At 42.2% G+C, this 22,125-nt stretch overlaps 1 protein-coding gene across 1 annotated transcript; it reads right to left on the reverse strand.

Annotated features, from left to right (window-relative positions):
• LOC132631238 (uncharacterized) lies at window positions 1-3,384 on the reverse strand. Its single transcript, XM_060346838.1, has 9 exons — window positions 3,205-3,384; window positions 3,080-3,122; window positions 2,794-2,854; window positions 2,616-2,661; window positions 2,434-2,532; window positions 2,028-2,096; window positions 1,632-1,923; window positions 1,357-1,487; window positions 1-1,197 (listed from the first exon to the last, which is right to left on the reverse strand). Exons 1-9 carry the CDS (start codon window positions 3,367-3,369, stop codon window positions 28-30), a joined length of 2,076 nt encoding a protein of 691 aa, XP_060202821.1. The 5' UTR covers window positions 3,370-3,384; the 3' UTR covers window positions 1-27.
• Window positions 3,385-22,125: the final 18,741 nt, after the last annotated feature.

Below are 22,125 nucleotides of genomic sequence, written 5' to 3' on the forward strand. Positions count from 1 at the left end.
AAATTAACAGCATTTGTTCAGGCTAACTCAGAGCTGAAGGGCCAAGTCAGTGTCTAATGGAGCTAATAATGAACAGTATGATGATTGATTATTGTAAATAAAAGACGGCATGGTCTGCGGAGTGTTTGGTTTGTCCTGTAGAGACACTGATGGATTTACTTCCCTTCCCATCTTATTATAACTTCCCCGACCATACAAGGACCTCTCCATGTTATCTCTTGATACCTGTGACATGTCATTTTTCCCTACTGGATTCATTTTATTTAGCTGAGCTTTCAAGAATGGCATATCAAAAATGAACCTGGAGCTAGCTCTTGCTGGAGATGGCACTACAGGAATCGTGTTGTTCAGTTTCAACTCCAAAGATTGGCTCATTGGCTCAACAAAACTTCTGTTGCTGCTGCTACCAACATTGTTGTTTTGATCACAAATAGCTTCTTTGTTTTTGTGCTTTGATCCAAAGCCGTTATTTTTGGTTTGATCTGGAATAGTCCCAGTGACATTGGACTCTACAATCTTGTTTTGTGATCGTGTGATACGTGATGTGGGATTGGAACTCTTCTTGTTTCTCCACTTCAACTCAGATAGACTTGAACGAGGTTGCTCTAGAGCTAGTACAACTGGCAGAGCTTTGATTGCTTCCACCTTAGCACTTTTTTTGCCAAGTTTCTTTATATCTCCAGATGTCCCATTAGTAGAGATCTGAGTGCCCAACTTATTCTCTCTTCTCTCGCTACCATTTTGAGTTTTCTTGGCCGCTACTTCTGTTACTTTATGAACATTCCTTTTGTACCACAAAATTGATGTACTTTTCTTCTCTGAATTTTCTGTACGAGGAAGGGGGTCTTTCTGACTGCTCATGCCAGCTATTTTGCAAGTCTCATCTCCCTTTGCAGCATTAGTCAGATCAATCTTATCACTGGTGCTTTTGAGCAATGAGCCAAATCCTCGAACAGGACTAGACGGTTTCTGGGATGAGGTTGATACTTCAGTATTAGATTGACTTTGTACTGTAGCAAAGGCAGCGAATCCCAAGCACGTTGGAGGCTGATCAACTGCATTGTTTAGACTTGTAGTTATGTGATAGGGAAGAAATGAATGGTTCACTTGCAGTTTCCGGTTGGCAACCATTTGTGCTATTGGTCCTAAATCTTTTGCAAATGACATCAAGCTCTCTCTGTAACTAGCATTCCTGTTCTGCAAATGACAAAATCAAATATTTTTGTAATGCACTTATATTTTTTTCTTGTATGCTGTAGCTTAGTACAAAATACATGACAGAAAAAATACTTTCCTAATAAACTGCACGTCAAAGGGGACGAATTTCTGTGATTTGGGCTGGAGAGAATAACTTACAAGAATTAGTAACTGGGGATTCTTGTTACACATAAATGAGCTAGTCTCATGGTAAGGCGAAGGCCTGAAAGATTCATATGTAGAACGATGACCAGCATCAAGAGAAGACAACCTTTGACCATGTCTATTACCTGTTTAAATTCAGTGAATAACAAGGAATCAGAATTATACTACCTACTTTTCCAATCTGAATACTTCTCAAGAGTATAACTTTTGCGGCTAACTGATAATCAAAGAGACGCATACATAAATGTCAGACAGCACAAGTGTCTTACCTAACAAGAATGCACTGTCAATAGGAGCAGTAGCATTGGTGGTTAATGAAGGTGTTTCTTTGCTGCTTCTCCTAAATGTTGATGGAACACTTGGACCAAGTCTGATGTTTTTGGAAGAAACATTACGGGAACCATCTGGTACAACATCTCGAGAGTGTCTTATATCCGTGGCCTCATTCTGCAATCTCCTCATCGATCTTCGTCTAGTCACCGGAAATTCCACTTCTAAGTTTCCGGGATTAGTTTTTAGGACATGAAATACATTCTTAGCTAGTTCATATATAGCACGAGCCTGTAAATCATTAGAATTTGTTAGAAATTGTTGGTCCTCGTGATACTTTTAGAAATCAAATTGTTGAGACTTAGGCAAATGCTTTAAGGATTGTATCAATATACCTGTCTGAAATAGACAGTACCGGAGGCGTTGAAATGCATCGCATTTTTTGGAATCAGAAATGCATCATGCTGCAGAATCATGAGTTTCAAAAGATGATTAAGCTACAAGCACAATAGAGTTCTGACTTTAGAACTGAGAGCTGCACATCTTCAAGTACTCTCAGATTATTCAGACCAAAGGTCTTATTTCTTAATCCATGATCATCAAAATAACACATATAGTTGATCAGAGTACATCTGGAAATAGCAAGAGAAAGGAAGAGAAAAAGAACAAGAAAAGGTGTAAAAGATTATCCTAATACTCAGATAAGAAAGTAAACATAAATGCCAATCAAGTGTAAAAGAACAAAAGATGATTAAAAAAGTGATGTAACGAGAGAAATGTCAATTTAGGGGAAAAGCAGACCTCAAACTGTTCAAGATTTTGATACATTCCTTCATGAAGCTTAGCCCTCATTGTACCAAAATCCATAGGCTCTTTAATGATTTCATAATAGTCTTCGACCTTATAAGAAACAGGAGATGTATCAAATTTTAGTCGGATGAAGAAATGACCTTCAAGAAGTGAAGTCAATCATAAGACCAAACCTCAAAGGGATCAACTGGTTCTGCAAATATTTCATGGGTGTCCCTCCTAACATCAAAATTGAAAAACACACCAACGGAGTAGTAAGATGTGAAATATTCGTTTACTGTATTCCTTATTGTAAACTTAATATTGAGAGGAGAATACTGAAGAAAATCATATTTGAGGAGGCATGCTGACCTTTGCAGCACGTCGAGAATAAGTTCTAGTAAACGTTTTTCTGGCAACTTGGTCGGTTTACCTGATAGAATTGGTAGAATCCCAAGTATGAATTAAAACTTGAAGTTGATGCTTTTAAATAAAAACTAACAAGCAAGATCACATCGGACTATTTCAAACTTTTCAATACAGTGGTTGTTGACAAACAAAACCATCCATAAACGCAATTTTAACGTGAAACATTGTTGCTCCTCCAAATTGAGATGTTAAATGCATAACATATCTGCTCTTTGGAAAATAGACTTACTTTTGCACTTGGATGAATTTTCGTGGGGTGCGCTGTCCTTGTCCTGCAAAACATTTAGCAAAAGGAAGTCAAGTTTAATTGCCCAAAGAAACAGCAACATAATAGTGACTAGTACAAAACCTAACCTTCGCAACACCCCCAAGTTTAGTTGAAACAGAATTACAATTATCTCCAACTTCATTGAACTTTCTCTTGATACTTGCCCTTGTGCTGGAAGGTGGTCCCTCAGCATGATCCTTATTGCTCTCTCCCTTTTTCCACCTTTGCATTTTCCTAAATGCATTCATCATTATTACTACTGTATACCATATCATTTGACAAAATGATACTTGTTAGTTATCAAAACTTACCTGGACATGACTCAGATGTTCTGATGCTTTGAAGAAAAAGACCTGACTATTCGATATATATATCTTGCAAAAGAAATACTATTAGCACTACATGCAAATCAGGAAATTTTTAGAGATAAAATGGATATTACTCTAAATCAGGATAAAAAGGATTCAGACTGATGGACCACAGGTGTCACAAGTTATAATAACCAGCAGCATTTATTACTAATATTAGGATCTCTGAAAGGAGAAAGGCTTTAAGGAGGTGAAACAGAAACACAGCCAGTCCAGCATGAAAATCAGGTGAAATATAAAAGTAAATCTGAAATATGTCAATTTCTTCATAATGCATTACCATAGTTGGAGAGATCATTTACATTTATTTTTCTTAATGATGCATTACTATAGTTGAATAAATTTATTATATTTGTGGGATTGGACTCCTAAGTAGGACCAAATCAGCAATAACTCAGCAATTCTATACAAATGCTGCTAATTACTTTCCAAATTGCAGAAATGGTGAGGTGATGAGCCGAAATAAATAAGCAAGGAGCGTTTCCTTAATTAATTGCAAATCTTTTGTAAGTCTATAAAAGTGGCCTCCTAATAAACTAGTCATTCTTGTTCCAATCTTTGTCAATGTATGTCAGTTATGCAGCTTTACGTTGGGGTTCTTTTTATTAGTTACATCGTGGGATAAGGCATAAGATCACACCTGACCTATTAACTGGTCCTATGACCCCCGAAACTTATTTTTTCCGAATATTTTTATCTTCAATTGGTAAAATAAACAAGTTAGAACTTGGCATGTGTTATAACACTCCTATACAAGACCAAAAAAGAGGGGTCTTTTGTTCATTATTTTATTTTATGCTCTCAGACCCAAATCGATCCGACCCTCTTCCATCAATCAATCCGTTCGTTTCACAATTATTCGACCAAAATCTCCTCTTTTACTTTTTTCTTTTTTCTTTTTGTGAATCAACATTATCTACTTATATCAACTTTTTTTTTTTTTTAAATTTGTGGTTGTAATTTCTTGATAACTTGAAGAGTTCCGAGGATTATTGGGTGTTATATAGCTAACCTTAAAATTATACACAAATTTTGGGAATACATTAAAAACCCAATGTAGCACTTAAAAAGGAATAGAAAGTTGAACTTTACAAATTTGGCCTACAACTGACACTGGATCAAGACTTGTTACCGGTGGAAATTGAAATTGACTCGATGGAGGTTCTTCAGCTCCTTGAAAAGAATATCCTCATTTACAACTCTATTTTATATGACTGCGAGTTGTTAATGCAAATGATGGGGAACCCAGTGGTTCGACACAATTTTAGAGAAGGGAACAAAGTTGCACATCTTTTGGCTAAGGAAGGATCAAGGCAGCTGATTCTTGTCACGCCCCAAACTGAGGAGTCGTGACGAGTGCCCGACCTCTTGATATGCTCAAATTTACACTTTTAATAGCGTAAAGCGGACGATGTCAAATATAGTAACCCAACGAGGTTGAGGTCGAATCCCACAGAGAATATGGTATGAAAGTTTACTAAACAAGTATTATACTAATCTTGCGGTCCTGATGTATTCCAGAAAAAGGGTTTTATAGTTGTTTTGGTGTGTGGACTAATTTAAAGTGACTAGAATTTTAAGGTTGTAAATATATGGGTAAAAAGAATCAAGGTTGTGTCCCCGTCAGATAAAATGTATGATCATAGGTATCGATCTTGATATACTTCTAATGGATCGTATGTATGGATGCACTAAACCTCTATGTGAATCTGAACTATTTCCCAATAAGAAAAAATTATTTCTTTCTATGCTTTTTCCAAAGATAAGAAAGTATGCATGAAGAACGGTTAATTATGCCAAGTAAATTCCTCTTATTCCTAAGTGAATTTATTAAACAAGGTTTAAAGCCTTGAGTTCTTGTTATTTGTTTTTACCTAACCCTAGCCATTTTCCCAAATAAACTAAAGTTTATGACGTTAGCTAATGTTTGCAACCACTAACTATATGATGAAAACGAAGAACAAATAAACCCTAACAATCCATTATGCATATATCTTTCACGATCCCCAATCACAACACATCCATCCTTGGGTTCACGACCTTAGTAAAAGTGTTTAGCTACTCATGGCAACAAGAAAACAATAAAAGATTGAAGATTGCATAATTGAATTTTGTATTGAACTTACGAATAAAACTTGAAAGTAATGAATGTAATTGTCTGGAAAATCTTCAAAAGCAATAACAACTCAAAAGTAATTACTACAAGTCTAAAACTCCAGATGTCTGAAAAATAAAACCTAAACAGGTATTTATACAAGTCAAACTCGGAATAATCAATCCAGTCCTGTTCCAGCTCGACTTGCACTTCGATGGGTCGTCGTTGCACTTCGACGGTCGTCGACATGTTCGACGACCATAATGACGATCTGAACATTCTTTTTCACTCTGTAGGAACTCCACCGTCGAAGCACTTCGACGGACCGTCGATCATATCGATGGTGCAAGTCGACGATCTGATGATGATCTAATGATTTGTCACTTTGCAGAAACTTATCGTCGAGGCAACTTGACGGACCGTTGAGCATGTTGACGGTCCGTCCTTATGCTTATCAGATCAGATTGCTTACTTTCCTCATTTTTTCGCTTCCCGAGTAGTCTAACTTCGAAATACCTGCACAACACACAAAACACATCAAACTACACAAACTTGATCGAAAACAAGTAAAACTTAGAGTTAAAAAGCATTAGATGTGCCATAATTTCACGGCACATCAACACCCCCAATTAAAGTCTTTGCTTGTCCTCAAGCAAGTCAACTAACAGACTCAATCTACAAATGTCTCGATATTACAAAGTAAAACTGTCTACAGTGGTTGTGACAATTAACTTCTGGCATATCATGTGTATTACAATGACTCTCCCCCCACTAAAGACAAACCAATCAAGGACTCGTTGCAACTAACAATGAGGTTTCAATTTATGACATCTAGTTATCAAAGAAATCATAGCGCACACGAATCAAGACTCACGGGAAACCAGTCACTTAACAAATTCTCATGCCCTCACAAAGACCAAAGAATGTCCCAACATATATGTACACACAGAATGGGACAAAAGACAAAGGAGAAGAGAAACACTCACACTCACAACGAAATTCTCTGGCTAAGTATGCAAATACCATAAGCTTGCCCTTATTTTCAGTGCCCTCGACTTTGGACAGTTCGGCTGTGATCACACTAGGACTTTTCAAAGTTGTAATGTAGGCTAGGGGATGGGTATGATAGATATATTTGGATAACTGTGACTCACCCTCCTTGAACACTATATCTTATTCTTTTCTTTTACCCTTTTCGCCTTCTGTTTTCTTCCCTTTTTTTTTATTGCCTCGGTGCAGTTTTATTGCTATTCTACTTCTATATAATTTTTTTTCCTTTTTGTTTTCTGTTTTTCTCCTTTACACTTACCACACCGATATCTTTTACTAGGCAATTCACTTCTACCCCACTTTAGGCTTACGCCTCATGTTCCCCTTATTCTACCATCACCCCTAACTTAGGCTTTTAGCCTCAATCTTATTATTTTAGTGCCAAGGAGGGACCTGGTGCAAAAGAGATGGATATTCAGAACGGGTATCGGCTTATCATGGCTAGTCAAAGAATAGGTTTTAAGGCTCAAAATGGCTAACAAGGGATATTAATCTATGGGTAGCCTTATATTTAGGCTAAATAGGGGTTCCTAACACAAACAAGGCCTAAGATCATTTCACAGCTTCACTTATCTTCAGAATGCAGGCACGACTAACGAGACAAGTTCTAGATGACATACACAACTAGAGAATATATCTACAAGACCTCACAACACATGACATCAGAATTGTCAACATACTAGTCTCCCTGCTATAATTCCACACACAAGGTAACCCAATAATCTAAATGTCACACAAAGAAACATGCATGCCCATTAATCAACTAAGTCCATTTTTTTTAAAATTTTCAGAGGGGAGTACTTTTTTCTCAAATCAAAACAAGACAGCCCTAGTTAATCAAACCACCACCACATAAGTCAACATTACTCAAACACGACCTAAACATTCCAGGTTCAACAAGAAATAAACCCCTCAGGAAAAGAACAATGGGAATGAAAAGCCGAGGGGGTCCTAAACACATATATACAAATCAAATACTCCCACCCCCAACTAAAAAATTCTGCAATGTCCCTAATGCGGTAAAAGTAAAATCAGGGAGTAGGAATACCTGTGGCGCACTAGGCGCGCTGCTCATCTCGCGACTCACCGGTCTGCGAGGCATCAGGTGGTGCAACCGCACCAACAACAGTCTCTGTCGCAGCGTCAACAGTAGCATCAGTAGTGGTGCCCGTAGGCACTGGCACTGGAGTAGGAAGGGATGGTGGTAATGTCTCGCCAATGGGAGCACTGCTCGAGGTGGCTCCTCTAGTCCCAAACTGGACTTTCTCCATGAGCGATCTCTGAATGACCTCTGCCATCTGCTGCTCCTCTAAACTCGGACCCCTAGGGCGAGCGCTCTCTCGCAACCCCTCCTCATTACGGGCCACTCTCTTCTTCTTTCCCCGACCACCTGCTGCGGTAGGCGTAACTAACTGTACCACTGGAAGCTCCTCCTCAATCTCCTCGGCAACAGACGGTGGTGCTACTACTAGGCTCGGATCACGAGCCTTGAACAATAAAATATTAGCCTTAAGCTGCTCCAACTCTTCCCTCAAAGTATCAGTGGAAGTGGTCGGGCGAGCCATCTCCAATGTGGTCAATCTCATCTCAAATCCATCCAGCCGAGAAGACAGTGTCATCCTCACAGGATCGAATGCCTCATCCACTCTCATTCTCACATAATCATTGAGCTGGTTCACTATGATCTTTGACTGCTGGTCCGCTGTAGCTGCCTGTTTTGCAAATGTTCTAAAGTTGTCCATTGAGAAGGCATAGGGATTAACTCTGGCTGTACCCTGGGGCTGTGCAGCTGGGCCCGCTGGCTGTGGAGCCGAAGTCTGCAGCTCAGTAATAGCAGTCTGAGTCTCAACGGAATCATCACCAATATCAGTAGCTGGAATCTCAGAATCTGCAGCTTGGGCAGTCTCAGTAATAAGGGCAGTAGTAGCAGGTAACTCCTGTGTAGAGTCATCCGCGACCTCTAGGTGAACCAGCTCATGCAGTAGGGGTTCCTGTCACGACCCAACCCCGTAGGCCACGACTAGTGCCCGATCTGGGCACTCAAACGCATTCTAGTATATGGCAGAAGCCGACAAGGCTGTATTTCAAATTTGGCTAATTTTTAGAAAAATTTCGGCAGAGTTTCCTTTGTTTTACGGACTATCCCATATATCCTGCACGCAGAAAATACCAACAAAGGCCACACAGGGCCAACAAAGCAACATTTAAATATATGCGGACCGGCCGCCGCGGCGAATGGGATCGCCCAAACACAACATAAGCACCTAACTGTACAGAAAGATCCCGACCCACAACATGTCCACAGACCTCTAACAAACCGACAGAATCATATGACGGGACAGGGCCCCGCCGTACCCATGAACGAGAATATACATATATCGAAGTGACAGACTATACCAAAAGATGGCTCTGAATAAAAGAGCGCCCCAAGAATAGCAGAATGAGATCCTAAGCAGACGGATCAGCAAACCTGTCGTCGGTACCTGCGCGGCATGAAAACGCAGCCCCCGAAGAAAGGGGGTCAGTACGAAATATGTACTGAATATGTAAAGCCTGAGCTGCAGAAACAAAATCATAACTGGTGCAGAACATACAGAAAGTAAACGGAAAATCCAAAGTATCAGATACATATTTCCAAAACATGCAGAGTGTGTACAGAACATATGTCATATCAAATCCGGCCCTTGCCAAGGGACTCGGCAGACAGAACGTGGCCACCCTTCTGACGCTGGTGCCACAACACAGAAAAATCAGAATAGGGGCATAACCCCGTAACATAATATGTCATATCAGATGGCCATAGTAAATCCTATCAGAACAAACGTACATGGCACAGCATACTCCACAAACCCATGTACGCATATACCTGCCCCCTCACATCGAGGCACGGCGAACAATGCAGGGGATTACGCTTGACAACATATCCTGGCCCGGGCTCAGTGTGGGAAACATTGGGGCATCCACGAATAGAGTCGTGAGAAACTAATGCAAGTAAAATATCATAAATGTTTCCAGAGACTCAATGAGGCATATCAAAGACAAACCGATCCGATGAAGTCGGAAGGAATCATAGTAAATGAGTTGCGAGTATCAAAACAATTTATCAGACTTAATGAAATATTTAAAACCATATTAGTTAGGTAATTAAAAGGGTAGTCGAAACATTCCTTTCAAAAATCGTTCAAAAAGGGGACTTTAGTACATTAAGGGCAAAACCGGGAATAGCGGGCCCACCTCGGAACAAGCAAGGCGGTGGGCTCAAATTATGCCCTTTAAGCTTATGGGGTCACCTATAAAGGTTCTACGGACATTCTATAGCTTTTCAAGGAGTTTAGAGAAAGTTTGCATAATTTCAGGAAAAGCATATCAAAATGGTTCAATTCTACTGAAGGAAAAACTGAGATTTTCTCTTACGGATTCCGATGGCCAAGAAGGTCTTTTGAGGCCCGAATCCGATCCTAAAACACTTAGACATGCCAAAAGAAGGATCGGGGTAGCTTTACATACCTTTCAAGCTCCTTACGCCTTTCCAAACTCACTTCCCGTTTCGTCAAAAATCTGCAAGTGGTCAAGTTTGCCAATTGTAAGTTATAGATGCTACAAATTCAATTCAACTCTTATTTGTCTACCGAAATTTCGGCAGCACTTCCCCTATACATATAGCACCCCCGAGAACTTAACTCGGCTTACAATCATCAACAACAACCCAAGCAACAACATCAACATCAACAACAAATATTAGAAACACAATATGGCAACACTAGTTCTACTTGCCGACATAATGTCATAACCTTTACTTTAACCTTAACTTTCAAACTAATATCAATGATTTCACACTCATTATCAATCAAGGTTATCACAATATAGATTTAGAAACATTTCATATCCTTTCCTCAAGTTATACACACGATATACACAATATACAACTTTCCGCCAAAGTCATAACTTGTTCAAAACATCAAATCTTTGCCATACATTTTAATAACATGTTTCCAACTCCCAAATTCATTAATGATTAACACAACTAACAACCAAATAACTTCATTTTCCTAATGTCGGAAAATCATACTAAAACGACATAAGTTTCTACATCCCATTTCAAAGCAAACTCATATTGTTTTACTTTCATTTACATTGCAAACATCACAATAACACACTAACACACTAAGCAAACTTAATTCATTTCCATTCCAACTCCAACACACCACACGACCATGTGCTCTTTTTATCACTCCAACTCAATTCATTCCACTTTCATTTCCAATATGCATTTCACCACAATCACAACTAGAATATAACACAAATTCAACACATTATGGCTATACAACATATACATTCACACGGCCATACACTAATAACACATACCCACTTTGCAAACTTCCAATTCTCCATACACTCAACACATTTCTACATACTACAACACAAATAAGACTCCAAAACACAATAATAAGGGATGAATTCTTACCTTCTCACTCAATCTTCTTCACTTGGCTATATGATCAAGATGATGAACCAAGGGCTCTTTCTTCCAAACCAACCACACCAAGTTGAAAAGGGACCTTGAATTAGTAGGAATTCAACAAGAGATTAATTTTTAGAGGGAGATTTTTGATGGTGATTTTCCAATACCAAACCCGAAACCCCTTTTTTTTTTCTTGCTCTCTCTTTGCTTGTTCTTTCTCTTCTAATTTTTCTTGACTTTCTAATGCATATAATGGTCCCTTAATTAATTTGTCACATGGTTACCATGTGACTTGGGTTTGGGCCAAGTATGTTGGCCGGCCACCCCATTTGAGTTGGGCCCAAATTTTTCCTTCAATTATTTGGGCCCAATTGATTATAATTCCCGTTTTGTAATTCCCGAAACTAATTTTCGAAATCCCAAATTTGCCCTTAGCGTTCCTCGACACTTCCATATTAATATTCTTTCATAACAACTCAAGGGTTACATAAATTCAATTATGACCTTATTTCATACAAGTCCAAATTATTTCCAATTTTCCAAAGGTGTGAAAACACAGGATATAACATCCTCCCCCCCTTTAGAACATTCGTCCCCGAATGTAAAACTAATCTTATAGGGTTTGAAAACACTTTAGGGGAGTTCATGGTTACAAACAACACATATGACATACGATTGGTATTGAAATGAAATTAAGTAGGGATTCAAGGTTACCTGTGGGCACAGGGAACAGATGAGGGTATTTCTTCTTCATTTCCTCTTTGGCCTCCCAGGTCATTTCCTCCCTATTCTCGTTCCGCCACAGTACCTTAACAGAGGCTACATCCTTATTACGGAGCCTCCGTACCTGACGATCCAAAATAGATACAGGCTGCTCCTTGTACGATAGTTGCTCCGTCACTTGAATATCATCTGCAGGGAATATTCTGGAAGGGTCACCGATGCACTTACGAAGCATAGAGACGCGAAACACCGGATGTACCGCTTCCAAATCAGATGGCAAATCTAACTCATAGGCGACATTTCCAATTTTCCGCACGATCAGATAAGGCCCAATATATCGCGGACCGCATTACGCCTTTCATAGGCGATACCTTCAGAAATACCCAATCACCAACCTGGAATTCCAAAGGACGACGCCGTTTATCAGCGTATGATTTCTGTCGACTCTGGGCTGCCAATAGTCGCTCCCGGATAAGTTTCACCTTATCAACTGCCTGCTGGACCATATCTGGGCCGATTAATTCTGTCTCGCCAATATCAAACCAGCCAATAGGTGACCTGCATTTCCTACCATATAAAGCCTCGTACGGAGCCATCTGGATGCTGGAATGGTAGCTGTTATTATAAGAAAATTCAATCAATGGCAAGTGATCCTCCCAGCTACCTCTGAAATCAATAACACAGGCTCGCAACATATCTTCAAGCGTCTGGATAGTGCGCTCGGCCTGTCCGTCACTCTGAGGATGGAAAGCTGTGCTCAGGCTCAGCTGAGTCCCTAATCCTTCCTGAAAAGATCTCCAGAAGTTCGCCGTGAACTGAGCACCTCTGTCAGTGATAATAGATATAGGAACTCCATGAAGGTTCACTATTTCTTTAATATAAAGCCTGGCATAATCCTCGGCGGAATAAGTAGTCCTGACGGGGAGAAAATGGGCTGATTTTGTCAGCCTATCAACAATAACCCAGATGGAATCATACTTCCGTGGAGTGCGAGGCAACCCTGTAATGAAGTCCATATTAATGATCTCCCACTTCCACGTCGGAATTTCCATTTCCTGCAACAGTCCACCCAGTTTCTGGTGTTCAATCTTGACCTGCTGACAATTGGGACACTGGGCGACGAACTCTGCGATGTCCCGTTTCATGCCATCCCACCAGTATAAGCATCGGAGATCATGGTACATCTTCGTAGACCCAGGATGGACCGAATAGCGAGCATAATGTGCCTCGCTCATAACCTGCTGCCGAAGGCCTGCAATATCAGGTACACACAACCTGCCTTTAAATAATAAAGTCCCGTCCGGAGTGAACTCGAACGGAGTCTTCTCCTTATCATAGGCTGTGTCTCTGTATCGTGCCAAAACAGGATCTTCATATTGATGCCGCTTGATATCTTCCTTAATAGATGATTCAGAAACCCCTCGGACAGAAATCCGTGTACCTCCAGAATCGGCCAGACGAACCCCAAGATTAGCGAACTGATAAATGTCACGTACTATCTCTCTCCTGTTTGGCTGTAAATCTACCAAGCTGCCCATAGATTTCCGGCTAAGCGCATCTGCAACAACATTAGCCTTGCCCGGATGATACAGAATATCCACATCATAGTCTTTCAGGAGCTCCAGCCACCTCCGCTGCCGCAAATTAAGCTCTTTCTGCCTGAAAATATACTGGAGACTCTTATGATCTGTATAGATATCAACATGAACGCCATATAAATAATGTCTCCATATCCTCAGGGCATGGATCACTGCTGCAAGCTCCAGATCGTGAGTAGGGTAATTCTTTTCATGCTTTTTCAATTGCCGAGAAGCATAAGCTATAACTCTGCCGTGCTGCATCAATACACAGCCCAATCCCACGCCAGAAGCGTCACAATAAATAACATATCCGTCGGGTCCCTCTGGAAGAGTCAGAACTGGGGCTGTGGTCAGCTTCTCTTTCAGCAACTGGAAGCTTCGTTCACAAGCATCAGTCCACTGGAACTTGGCTCCCTTCTGAGTTAGCCTTGTCAAAGGCGCTGAAATCGAAGCAAATTTTTCCACAAACCTTCTGTAATAGCCTGCTAACCCCAGGAAACTACGTACCTCTGTGGGCGTCGTAGGTCTGGGCCAATTTTTCACGGCATCAATCTTTTGTGTATCCACCCGGACACCATCAGCTGCAATAATATGGCCCAGAAATGCCACTGAAGCCAGCCAAAATTCACATTTAGAAAATTTTGCTTATAATTTCTGATGCCGAAGTACCCCTAATACCGCTCTCAGATGATCTGCGTGCTCTGCCTCGGACCGAGAATAGACCAGAATGTCATCGATAAATACAATTACGAACATATCCAAGAATGGCCTGAATACCCGGTTCATTAGATCCATGAATACCGCAGGAGCATTAGTCAGCCCAAAAGACATAACTCTGAATTCATAATGCCCATATCTGGTCCGGAATGCTGTCTTAGGAATATCGGCCTCCCGTACCCGTACCTGATGATAGCCAGACCGAAGATCTATCTTCGAAAAATACTTGGCGCCCTGCAACTGATCAAACAAATCGTCAATTCTGGGGAGGGGGTATTTATTCTTTATGGTTACCTTATTCAGCTGTCGATAATCAATACACATACGCAACGACCCGTATTTCTTACGCACAAATAATACCGGGGCTCCCCAAGGCGAAGTACTGGGTCTAATGAAGCCTTTTTCTAACAGATCCTTCAACTGCTCTTTCAGTTCTTTCAATTCTGCCGGTGCCATTCTGTACGGGGGAATAGATATCGGCTGAGTATCTGGAAGCAAATCAATAGTAAAATCTATCTCCCGCTCTGGAGGAAGGCCTGGAAGCTCTTCTGGGAACACATCGGGAAATTCATTAACCACGGGAACTGACTGAAGAGTCGGCATTTCTGCTGTCAAGTCTTGTACCCGAACCAGATGATAAAAATAACCCTTTCTGATCATTTTCTTTGCCTTAAGGTATGAAATAAACTTACCTTTCGGCGATGCTGTATTACCGGCCCATTCTATAACTGGCTCCCCAGGAAACTGGAAACGAACTACCTTATTTTGGCAATCAACATTAGCATAACAGGAGGCTAGCCAGTCCATTCCCATAATAACATCGAACTCGACCATATCTAACTCCATCAGATCTGCCTTAGTGTCACGGCCACATACAATTACAGAACAGTTCTTATATACCTGTTTTGCTACAATAAAGTCCCCAATCGGTGTGGCTACCTCAAACGGATCTATAGGTTCAGATGTTATACCAATTTTACAAGCAACCAGAGGCGAAATGTATGACAAAGTCGACCCTGGATCAATCAATGCATACACAGACCGAGAGAAAACCAATAATGTACCTGTAACGACATTAGGCGATGCCTCCTGATCCTGGCGGCTGGACAGAGCATAAATGCGGTTCGAAGGACCGCTAGTACTAGAAGCTCCACCACGGCCTCTGCCACGACCCGCTGGTGCTGAAGTACCTGGCCCCGTAGGGCGCATAGCCACTGATGAAGATGAAGACCCGGCGGCTGATCCGGTAGGCTGCGCTGCACCACCCGAACTACCCTTATACGGGCAATATCTCACAGAATGGCCCTGACGGCCACAAGAAAAACATGCACCGGTGGCTCTGTAGCACTCCCCAGGATGGTATCTGCCACAATAAGAACATTGAGGCCTAGGTGGCCTCGTCTGACCAGAACCCCTGTCTGTCCGCGAACCTGAAGCCCTGGAGCTCTAACCTGCTCCTGAATAACCTGGGCTATCAAATCTGCGACCTGTAGGCTGTGGAGGTGCGCTCTGTGCCGGCTGGGATAGATGTCTGCTAGGCTGCTGCGGCTGCTGAGGCTGCCTGCCCCGAAAATCTCCAGAATACCCAGATGATCTGGCCCTCTTGGGCTGTCTCCGATCCTGGCCCCTATCAGGCGGACGCTCCCTATGCCGGTCCTCCATGCCCTGGGCGTGGGCCTGAATCCGGGCAATATCCATGCCGGGCTGAGCAGCCAATACCAAACAGCTGTCGACAAAATAACGGTCCAGCCCCTTAATATACCTGTGCATCCTGTCAGCCATAGTAGCTACCACAGCAGGTGCGTATCGGGCCAATGAGTCGAACTCCATACGGTACTCTCGAACACTGCGACCCTTCTGTCTCAGCAATAAGAATCTGTCAGCCTTGGCTCGCCGTAGCTCCGGAGGCAGAAAGTGGCTAAGAAAAGCCTGAGAAAAATCATCCTAAACTGCTGGGGGAGCGCCGTCGCCTCTGGATAACTCCCATGACTCGTACCAATTTGCCGCTACATCATATAACCGGTACGAAGCCAATGCAACTGACTCTGTCTCAGAAGCATTAATAAACTGTAAGGTGCGCCGCATCTTCCTGATGAACTCCTCGGGATCCTCTTCGGGCTTTGTCCCGAAGAACTCTGGAGGGCCACAAGTCAAGAACTCACGGGCTCTCGAACTGTCACGCCTGTAAGCCCGGTCACCTCCCAGTCCGTGCCCCTGAACCTGTCCTGCCACAAGTCTAGTCAATAGCTGGACTGCCTCTCTCATAGTCTGATCCTCAGTCCCTGGCCGTGGAGCTGGAGGCTCAGGTACTGGAATCTCGGGAGCTGGCGGTGGAGCCGCCCCTCGACCTGCAGCTGCTGCTGCTCCAATATTCTCTACATGTGGCGGTGTGGAAGAGCCCTCATCCGGGGGCAAAATATCAGGAGCAATATGAGCATGGGCCCTGGTAACCCTCTGGGCCCGACTAGTCTCTCCCACAGCTGCTGCCTTGGCCTTTTGGGCCGCTATCGCCTTCTTTGGAGGCATAACTGCAAATGTAACAATTCGTTAGGGAGGAATCATCCTGATAACACAGCTCTATCGCACGATCTAAGACAGAAAGAAGGGTAGTATCCTAAATGCCCTGTAGCCTCCTGTTTATAGGTGTGGTGCACAACACACCGATAAACAAGACTCTACTAGACACGTTCTGTAGACATTCCGAGGACGAACCGCTTTGATACCACTTTTGTCACGACCCAACCCCGTAGGCCACGACTAGTGCCCGATCTGGGCACTCAAACGCATTCTAGTATATGGCAGAAGCCGACAAGGCTGTATTTCAAATTTGGCTAATTTTTAGAAAACTTTCGGCAGAGTTTCCTTTGTTTTACGGACTATCCCATATATCCTGCACGCAGAAAATACCAACAAAGGCCACACAGGGCCAACAAAGCAACATTTAAATATATGCGGACCGGCCGTCGCGGCGAATGGGATCGCCCAAACACAACATAAGCACCCAACTGTACAGAAAGATCCCGACCCACAACATGTCCACAGACCTCTAACAAACCGACAGAATCATATGACGGGACAGGGCCCCGCCGTACCCATGAACGAGAATATACATATATCGAAGTGACAGACTATACCAAAAGATGGCTCTGAATAAAAGAGCGCCCCAAGAATAGCAGAATGAGATCCTAAGCAGACGGATCAGCAAACCTGTCGTCGGTACCTGCGCGGCATGAAAACGCAGCCCCCGAAGAAAGGGGGTCAGTACGAAATATGTACTGAATATGTAAAGCCTGAGCTGCAGAAACAAAATCATAACTGGTGCAGAACATACAGAAAGTAAACGGAAAATCCAAAGTATCAGATACATATTTCCAAAACATGCAGAGTGTGTACAGAACATATGTCATATCAAATCCGGCCCCTGCCAAGGGACTCGGCAGACAGAACGTGGCCACCCTCCCGACGCTGGTGCCACAACACAGAAGAATCAGAATAGGGGCATAACCCCGTAACATAATATGTCATATCAGATGGCCATAGTAAATCCTATCAGAACAAACGTACATGGCACAACATACTCCACAAACCCATGTACGCATATACCTGCCCCCTCACATCGAGGCACGGCGAACAATGCAGGGGATTACACTTGACAACATATCCTGGCCCGGGCTCAGTGTGGGAAACATTGGGGCATCCACGAATAGAGTCGTGAGAAACTAATGCAAGTAAAATATCATAAATGTTTCCAGAGACTCAATGAGGCATATCAAAGACAAACCGATCCGATGAAGTCGGAAGGAATCATAGTAAATGAGTTGCGAGTATCAAAACAATTTATCAGACTTAATGAAATATTTAAAACCATATTAGTTAGGTAATTAAAAGGGTAGTCGAAACATTCCTTTCAAAAATCGTTCAAAAAGGGGACTTTAGTACATTAAGGGCAAAACCGGGAATAACGGGCCCACCTCGGAACAAGCAAGGCGGTGGGCTCAAATTACGCCCTTTAAGCTTATGGGGTCACCTATAAAGGTTCTACGGACATTCTATAGCTTTTCAAGGAGTTTAGAGAAAGTTTGCATAATTTCAGGAAAAACATATCAAAATGGTTCAATTCTATTGAAGGAAAAACTGAGATTTTCTCTTACGGATTCCGATGGCCAAGAAGGTCTTTTGAGGCCCGAATCCGATCCTAAAACACTTAGACATGCCAAAAGAAGGATCGGGGTAGCTTTACATACCTTTCAAGCTCCTTACGCCTTTCCAAACTCACTTCCCGTTTCGTCAAAAATCTGCAAGTGGTCAAGTTTGCCAATTGTAAGTTATAGATGCTACAAATTCAATTCAACTCTTATTTGTCTACCGAAATTTCGGCAGCACTTCCCCTATACATATAGCACCCCCGAGAACTTAACTCGGCTTACAATCATCAACAACAACCCAAGCAACAACATCAACATCAACAACAAACATTAGAAACACAATATGGCAACACTAGTTCTACTTGCCGACATAATGTCATAACCTTTACTTTAACCTTAACTTTCAAACTAATATCAATGATTTCACACTCATTATCAATCAAGGTTATCACAATATAGATTTAGAAACATTTCATATCCTTTCCTCAAGTTATACACACGATATACACAATATACAACTTTCCGCCAAAGTCATAACTTGTTCAAAACATCAAATCTTTGCCATACATTTTAATAACATGTTTCCAACTCCCAAATTCATTAATGATTAACACAACTAACAACCAAATAACTTCATTTTCCTAATGTCGGAAAATCATACTAAAACGACATAAGTTTCTACATCCCATTTCAAAGCAAACTCATATTGTTTTACTTTCATTTACATTGCAAACATCACAATAACACACTAACACACTAAGCAAACTTAATTCATTTCCATTCCAACTCCAACACACCACACGGCCATGTGCTCTTTTTATCACTCCAACTCAATTCATTCCACTTTCATTTCCAATATGCATTTCACCACAATCACAACTAGAATATAACACAAATTCAACACATTATGGCTATACAACATATACATTCACACGGCCATACACTAATAACACATACCCACTTTGCAAACTTCCATTTCTCCATACACTCAACACATTTCTACATACTACAACACAAACAAGACTCCAAAACACAATAATAAGGGATGAATTCTTACCTTCTCACTCAATCTTCTTCACTTGGCTATATGATCAAGATGATGAACCAAGGGCTCTTTCTTCCAAACCAACTACACCAAGTTGAAAAGGGACCTTGAATTAGTAGGAATTCAACAAGAGATTAATTTTTAGAGGGAGATTTTTGATGGTGATTTTCCAATACCAAACCCGAAACCCCTTTTTTTTTCTTGCTCTCTCTTTGCTTGTTCTTTCTCTTCTAATTTTTCTTGACTTTCTAATGCATATAATGGTCCCTTAATTAATTTGTCACATGGTTACCATGTGACTTGGGTTTGGGCCAAGTATGTTGGCCGGCCACCCCATTTGAGTTGGGCCCAAATATTTCCTTCAATTATTTGGGCCCAATTGATTATAATTCCCGTTTTGTAATTCCCGAAACTAATTTTCGAAATCCCAAATTTGCCCTTAGCGTTCCTCGACACTTCCATATTAATATTCTTTCATAACAACTCAAGGGTTACATAAATTCAATTATGACCTTATTTCATACAAGTCCAAATTATTTCCAATTTTCCAAAGGTGTGAAAACACGGGATATAACAGTTCCCCTCCAAGTGCCACTGGGAACCCATCCGCTTCCCCTTGGCTCTCATCAACGACCTCTTTCTTGCTCCTTTTTACCGAATAAACCGACGAAGCTGTAATCCGGTGGTCGATAGCATGGATTAAATGCACTTGTGACCTCCGAACAAGCTCTGTAATCAGGCATGGAAATATCAGTGAAGTGTTGGGCTGGGAAACCTTCAACTGTATCTTAGTACTAGCCAATGCCCCAAAATCAATCAGGTATCTGGACATCAATACAGCTACAACAACCTGCCTGTCAGCCGTAAGAGCATTATCGGCCTGAGTGGGGAGAAGCTGCAATTGCACTACGCTCCACCAAAATTTTTCCTCTAAATTCAACCATCTCTTCATTACCCGATTCTTCAAGTTAGTACACTCGGCTCTCTTGGTCGGACGACCAACCACTGTAGCTACCCAGTCCCTGACTGGCTGTTTCTTGCGTCTTAGAAACTTGTCTTCTAACTCAATTGTCTGCCTCAGGGCGGTGTAGTTATCACCGAAATATACTCTGTTAATGGCCTGGGCAGATATATCAACACTCACCCCTTTGATCTCAACCTCGCTCCGCGGCGGTATCTCTCTCAATTTCTGGCACCTCTTTCTGACTTTTCTGATCAATACCCCATATGCGGCATATATCTCGCGAACCAAAATCGGGCAATAGTCCCCAAGAGGCTCCTACATAAACTCTAGCTGGTAGTGGCGAATGAGCTCTCTGGCCCTGGGTAAGATCTCGAGACCCTCAAAACTGATCCGCCTTTCTTCATTTATTGTGCGGTTCTCATGCTGGGTGTCGTCACCTTTTAACTCAATGTCGTATTCATACAGCTCTTTGGCACCCTCAACAGTAAAGCGATCCTCAAGCCTCTTGCTTTTAAGTTCCCGAGCCCTAGCCGCCTCAGCATCAGTATCAGTATCATCTTCATCATCACCAAGCTGTGAGCTCTGACGTGTCTGGGATCTAGAAAGTGCATGAGAGGACTGAGCAGCATCCTCCGTAGACTATGCCTGTACAGCAGGTGAGGCATCTCCAGATGCAGCCTCTGAACCCTCCTCCTCGGATCCATCACCGGACCCAGATGTAGATGATTCCTGTCACGACCCAACCCCGTGGGCCGTAACTAGTGCCCGAGATGGACACCCGTACACACTCACTTACCAGAATCGGCATACAAATGGCTAATCCAGATTCGGCGTACACTGACTTATAAAGATACAAAGGTCAGATGTCGTCTTAAGCGGTCACATATAACAAGTGTATCACACAGAAGCTTGTAAGGCTGTCGCAAAATACATCGCCCAAAAACATATGCATACGTATACACACATACAAGCCGTTAAGGCTGTCACAGCAAATGAAACCGCTTAAGACGCAAATCACACAGACATAACTGAACAATATCGACCCATGACCCACATACATGTCTACAGGCTTCTAAGAGTAACAACAAAAGCATATGACGGGACAGGGCCCCGCCGTACCCCTGAATATGTACATACATATATACAACGGAAGAGTCTAACCAAAATGTAGGCTCCAGAACAAGGGGAGCACTCCAAAACAGCAGAATAGGTGTACTAAGCTGGCGGGTCACCAGAACGAGCGTCTGTACCTGCGGGCATGAAACGCAGCCCCCGAAGAAAGGGGGTCAGTACGAAATATGTACTGAGTATGTAAAGCATGAAATACAGAAAACAGAACCATAATCGAACAAGAAGTACAGGAACTAAGCGCGATATGCAGAATATCAATATGCTTACTTGAAACACAAATCATGCATGTCAGAAACGGTGTCCGGTCCCTTGCGGGACCCGGGGAACGTGGTCGCCACCCCGTATTTGGCGCCACACACATCATACACCAGAAGATTGCTCCGTAATCTCCGTAACACATCATAATATCAGAATACACATATATAGGGTACCCGGCCCTCTAGCAAGGGGCTCGGTGAACCATGAACACATCATAACACCATAACATATCATAACTCCGGAATATATATGGAACCCGGCCCTCAAGCAAGGGACTCGGTGAACCATGCGCACGATACATACCGGCCCGGGACTCGGCGAAAGATGTAACAGCCATATGCACGAGCAGAGTAGTGAGAAACTAAATGCAATTTAAATCAATTTTTAAGACTCGATAGACAAGTACACTTACCGACACCTGAAGGATCATAAACACGTTTCGGATCAATCCGAGTTAGTATAAGAAAGT

This window comes from Lycium barbarum, chromosome 3 (assembly GCF_019175385.1).
Source record: "Lycium barbarum isolate Lr01 chromosome 3, ASM1917538v2, whole genome shotgun sequence".
Lineage (NCBI taxonomy): Eukaryota > Viridiplantae > Streptophyta > Magnoliopsida > Solanales > Solanaceae > Lycium > Lycium barbarum.

Bases quoted from the DNA above. Each gene is read 5' to 3' on its own strand.
- LOC132631238 (XM_060346838.1), bottom strand. From the start codon at position 3,369: ATGATGAATGCATTTAGGAAAATGCAAAGGTGGAAAAAGGGAGAGAGC. The intron at 2,855-3,079 runs GTAAGTCTATTT...CAATTCTATCAG, and splicing joins AAATTCATCCAAGTGCAAAA to GTAAACCGACCAAGTTGCCA. The intron at 1,488-1,631 runs GTAAGACACTTG...GAATTTAAACAG, and splicing joins TGACAGTGCATTCTTGTTAG to GTAATAGACATGGTCAAAGG.